Genomic DNA, 5262 nt, shown 5'->3' on the forward strand with positions numbered 1-5262 from the left:
AACGTCATTGTCAGATCTGACCATCCGTAACTGACATTGGGTTCATTGTTTAGGGTCAGAAGCTCACTGCACAGTGGCCTAAAGGTACATTCCTAACTCCAGAGTAGTGTTTGAAACACAAACCCTCTTTGTGCTAGGTGGACCCACTGATCCTCTGTCCTAAGCATCAGCAAATGCCCCCTTTTCATGTTCAAGTGTGAACTTGCATGTTATCATTTTACACATAAGGAGTGTACGGCTCACGGGTACATTTTATATCTGAACCCATTGTCGATGTTGCTGCTAGCCAATGTCTCTTTTTCTATTGTAATTGACGAGACACGGTGCAGTGAGCCAGGAACTATCATTTTCAAAAACATTCCTTGCCTGGATCAAGCTGAAATAACATTAGCCCAAAAAGCATTTTCAACTTGCTGTGATATGTAAGAATTTATTTTATAAGATCTTGTCCAAAAGGACAAAAACTTATAAAATGAAATCTGGCATGGTAACAGCTTTGTATTTTCAGCAAAGGCCAAATGTTAATTATATATCTCTTGAAATAAATCCATTACAGATGCAGGGACATCTGATAAAAGAAAACTGACTTTCCACAACACATTTGTTACATTCCTTTATGAAAACCCATGTAGTTAGATTTAATGAGCATGGATGGAAACTCACACTTGAGTTGCAAAAAGATTGACTTGGTCGACTTAAGACTCATAAACAATTGACTCTAAATTAGAAGTGACTTTACAGAAGTCTTTAGGTCTACAAGGAAATTGTCTCTTGTTCACCCATAGTATATACTGTATGTACGTTACTTTATGCAGTATACACTACCGTTCAAAAATTTATGGTCAGCAGTTGATGTTTTGTGTGTGTGTGTGTGTATTCAGCAAGTATGCATTAAGTTGATTAAAAGTAACATTAAATACATTTACAGATTTAAAAAATAAATAAATAAAAGATTATTTATTTTAAATAAATGCTTTTCTTTCAAATTTTCTATTTATCAAAGAATCTTGGAAAAAATATATCATGGCTTTCACAAAAATTGTATGCAGCACGACTGTTTTCAACTTTGATAATTATGATAAATGTTTCTTGAGCAGCAAATCAGAATGATCGATCATGTGACACTGAAGACTTGAGTAATGGTTTCTGAAAATTCAGCTGTCATTACAAGAATAAATGTATTTTTAATCTAATAAATAAATCTATGGTGAGCCTTAGAGAAAAACATTAAGAAATCTTACTGAATTCTTACCGAACAGAATATCTTAGGCCCTATTTACTTTTATTTTTAATTTAGCAGCTGTTTAAAATAACTATGAAAAGCATACATTGCTTGAAAAAGTCATTAAAGAATGTGTGTACTGCTTTTACACACACACATATATATATATATATATATATATATATATATATATATATATATATATATATATATATATATATATTTATTTATTTATTTATTTATTTTTTTTATTTATTTTTTTTTTAATATTAGGGTCTAAACACACTCAGAGCAACCTAAACACTAGTCTAAAAACGCTAGCCCAATTGCTTAATTGAAACTTAGTGCAAAAGTGCAATCCTGTTCAAGAAGATAGTTGCTGGTTGTTTGTTCTTGAACAGAAAGGACTGATTCTTGAGTCTGATCAAGTTTTCATGCATAGTCACAAAATCAAGTGTGATGCTGCTCAAGAACGCACGTCATACATATTCTAAAAAGTCTGAGAAACGACAGTAAAGTTGGGCTTTCCAACCCACGTTCTGCTCTGAGGTAATCCAAACCTTTTGGAGAGAGACCATTCCTGACCCATCACGCCCCACCCCCATTCTCCCGCCCCTAAATTGACGTAGAGATTTGCAACAACAAACGCTCTGACCAATAGGAATCCCTAAAACTTCCGCAGGAGTAGAATGGATAAAGCAAAACTAGCGGGTCAGAAAGGGGCCAGTGTGTGAATTTGAACGCCGTGTCATTATATGTTCGCGTCCCGATGCGTACTTAATGACGGACGACAAGAGCACGCCCGTGAAAGTATCAGTTCAGTCGGGGAAGCGTGATGTTAGTAGCTCGCGAGCGCATTCGGATGTGAGCGAGAGGCGCGAGAGGACGAGCTCGTGAGCTCCTCACTTCTGCCCACAAGAAAGACAAGAGGTGGAAAGAGGAATCACCGCACTGTCAGATGGAGTGAACAAGCCGTTTGCTGGAAATAGCACTTCTCGTAATTCAGGCTTCTTTTTAAGAACATGGATTACAGGAAAATGTCTTTATAGATTCACCGCAATTGTGGAACAAACTTTTTCTTTTGGATGGACCTTGCAAACATGATCTGAGCTGGGGGATTTTTCCCTCACTAGATGCAATGGAAATATGAAATATGCATGCTTAAAACTGACCTGACGCCAGCCAAACGATCACAGACTTCGATATGGCAATTTGTGCAGGTTTGGTTCGTGGCGCGCGCACATTCATTTGGCCTTTCGCTTGTGTGCTTGTGTGTTTTAGTTGTTTTTCCATCGCCTCGTCCAACCACCACGGCCGACGGTTGATCTGCTGGCAAGCGATACTGAACTGCCAGTCGGAGTCAGAGTGTCATTACGCTTATGACCAGTATTTGCACGCTTGTGACTCGATCCTTAGCGGTCAGAGGAAGAAGTGTCCCAGTCACTGCATCTCGTCGCTGGTGCAACTCAACCTGACCAAGAGCGGCCCGGCGCTGGAGGACTGCAGCTGCGCCTCGGACCCCCGCTGCCGGGAGATCAAGCGAGCCATCGAGCCGTGCTTGCCCAAAACCAGCAGCATGGGTTGCACCGAAGCCCGGCGCCAGTGCGAGAGGGACATCCAGTGCAGAAGCGCCATGGGCGATTATTTACTCCACTGCGGGAAACTCTTCAGCGGCTCCAGCTGCTCGAACCCGTGCCGCAATGTCATCGCGTACATGCGCAAACTTCCCAAAGCACAACTCCTGGATACTTGCGTCTGTGATGGCTCAGAGCGGACTATCTGCGAGTTCATCAAAAATAGTATGAAAACGCTTTGCTTTGACTCTCCCCCCGTGGATGAAGAAGGCTCCAGTGGGTTGGACGATGATGAGCTCGATGATGAGGATTACCCAGAACCAGAGCCCACGAGGAACACAGGTTCTACTTTTGTGGCATGTTCTGTTTTGACTGTGGTGGCATCCATTTTGGCTCTAGTGCCGCTTCCTTGATCACTTTGAAGTCGAGTTAATGATCTACTCCAACGGCTGTTCGGGAATAGTGCATTTTGTCATTTTTTTCTCCTGCTTTCCAGTTCCTTTATGGCATGCTGTTTAAACATTTATTCCTTAAAACGATCTAGTTTTTTTTTTTTTATGTGCAGCAAGCAATCCATTAGTGACTATCATTTTCAACTTGTATTAGGTGTTAATTAAGTGCTACTATTCTTTTTTAAGTTAGCCTACTAGTGGCTTTCCCAGTAGTTACTGGTGTCTATCCCGCTTTTTTTCCATCAAACTTTCTTATCTCACTAGTTACTGTTGCGTTTACTGATCATATGTAATGACAAGTCAGAGTAGCTACTTTTGTAGCCATAAAATTAAATAAAAACTGAAATTAAATTACAAAACGTACTGAAAGGTTACCAGTAGGCTAGTGTGTATATTCAGTTGAAAAAACTGAATAGATTCTAATACGTATTTGAATAATTTGTGAATCACAGCTCCCCATAGAAATGAATGGCAAAAAATAGACAATGTCATACAAGTAACAGCAGATTAGTTACTTGACATGACTTGGGATAGCAACTAATAGCAAAATTGCAAGTAACTAATGAGTAAATACTAATTCCTGAAGAACTGAGTGAATTGAAGAAAAGGTCATTGTTGGATTACTTGCTAGCAAATAAAAAAATTAAAAAAGTACTAGTAACATAAAAATAAAAAATAGTTAGCTTTAAGGAATAAGTGTTACACAGCTTGACGTGATTTTTCTCCAAAGAGTACAAATTAAGCTTTGTGTGACACTGAGGTGCAGTTCTTATCCAGAAATTGTCACATTGTACATGTGTTTTGATTCACTATGCAAATTTACAGTTACAGATTCGGCCCAGGTGAACAATGCCTTGTCTAATGAAAGTTTTAATTATCAAGCTAAAATTCTGATTCTGAAGTTAAGAGCAGGGATACAAAGTACTTTAGGTCAGTCAACTGCCTTAAACACCAGCTTGCCTATTTCAAGTGCTATTTTGTAAAAGACGAATTTATTTCCTTAAAGATATAGAAAAAGTTTATTTTGTTACCTAGACATTTTAACAGCAAAAGTTGTAATTATAAAACTGTGCACTGCCAATGTAAAACTAGATTTTTTAAATATGTAAAGTATTTTTATAAAGTTGCAAATGACTTTGGATAAGTAACTTCTGTAAAAAGTGTTTGGAATGCTGGAATGAATAAGGAGTAGATCTCTATATTATCTAGTAACGTTTGATACATCTTATGAAAGTCCTAGAGAGTCAAGAGAGAGAACTTTATTTTTGTCATAAAATAACCGTCAAAACAAAGGGTGATGATTCCAGCTTTAAAGGGAAGTTAAATGTTTGTTGTAATTATTTTTCGTTTAAGATATTGTACAGTGTACAGATTTTCAGAGAATCTTTTAATTGTTATCTAAGATGAACTATTTACTGTGTAGAAATGTCTAAATCCACTGTATGACTGCCTCAGTGATGTTCTTTTTATAGAAGGCATAAAAACTAAAGTACAAAGACTCAAACCGAGTATGTGTAATTTTTTATGTTCGTTATATTTCATAGTGTCATTACGACGTTTCACTGTATTGACCCCATGCATGGATTCCAATTCTGAACTTACAGAGCTAGCACAGCAGAGCTTTTCAGGAACAGATTAAGTATCACACACATAAGGAGCTTGAAGCGCTGACACACGACTTAGCAAACAGAAGTGTTTGCTGAAGGCATAAACTCTGATATTTGGATATCTTTAGAATGTGAACACAAAAGCGCAAGTGGCTTTTCCCTGGGGTGTCCGTGTTGCATCTGGGCCAAGACAGACAGAGGTTTATTTATTTTACGATCACTGTGTTTGCTTACAGGCCTTTGTCTGCACGCCACTACTGCAAGTATAAAGCAGGACTTTAGTTCTTCTAAACTAACAGAGAAACAGTAGCAGAACAACACAAACTGCAAATTGATTATCTTGTGACAAGTTCTATATTTGAGTGGATTAAGCGTTTTAGACACAAAATTGGAAAGCCAGTAGAAAT

At 38.0% G+C, this 5262-nt stretch overlaps 1 protein-coding gene across 1 annotated transcript; it reads left to right on the forward strand.

The window, feature by feature from the left end:
* Positions 1–1906: 1906 nt before the first annotated feature.
* Positions 1907–4790, forward strand: gas1a (growth arrest-specific 1a). Its single transcript, XM_058777575.1, has one exon. It carries the CDS (start codon positions 2427–2429, stop codon positions 3207–3209), a length of 783 nt encoding a protein of 260 aa, XP_058633558.1. The 5' UTR covers positions 1907–2426; the 3' UTR covers positions 3210–4790.
* The last annotated feature ends 472 nt before the right edge of the window (positions 4791–5262 follow it).

The sequence above is a fragment of the Onychostoma macrolepis genome, chromosome 05 (genome assembly GCF_012432095.1).
Source record: "Onychostoma macrolepis isolate SWU-2019 chromosome 05, ASM1243209v1, whole genome shotgun sequence".
NCBI lineage: Eukaryota > Metazoa > Chordata > Actinopteri > Cypriniformes > Cyprinidae > Onychostoma > Onychostoma macrolepis.

Excerpts from the sequence above, each read along its gene's own strand:
- gas1a (XM_058777575.1), top strand. The coding sequence starts at position 2,427 with ATGGCAATTTGTGCAGGTTTGGTTCGTGGCGCGCGCACATTCATTTGG.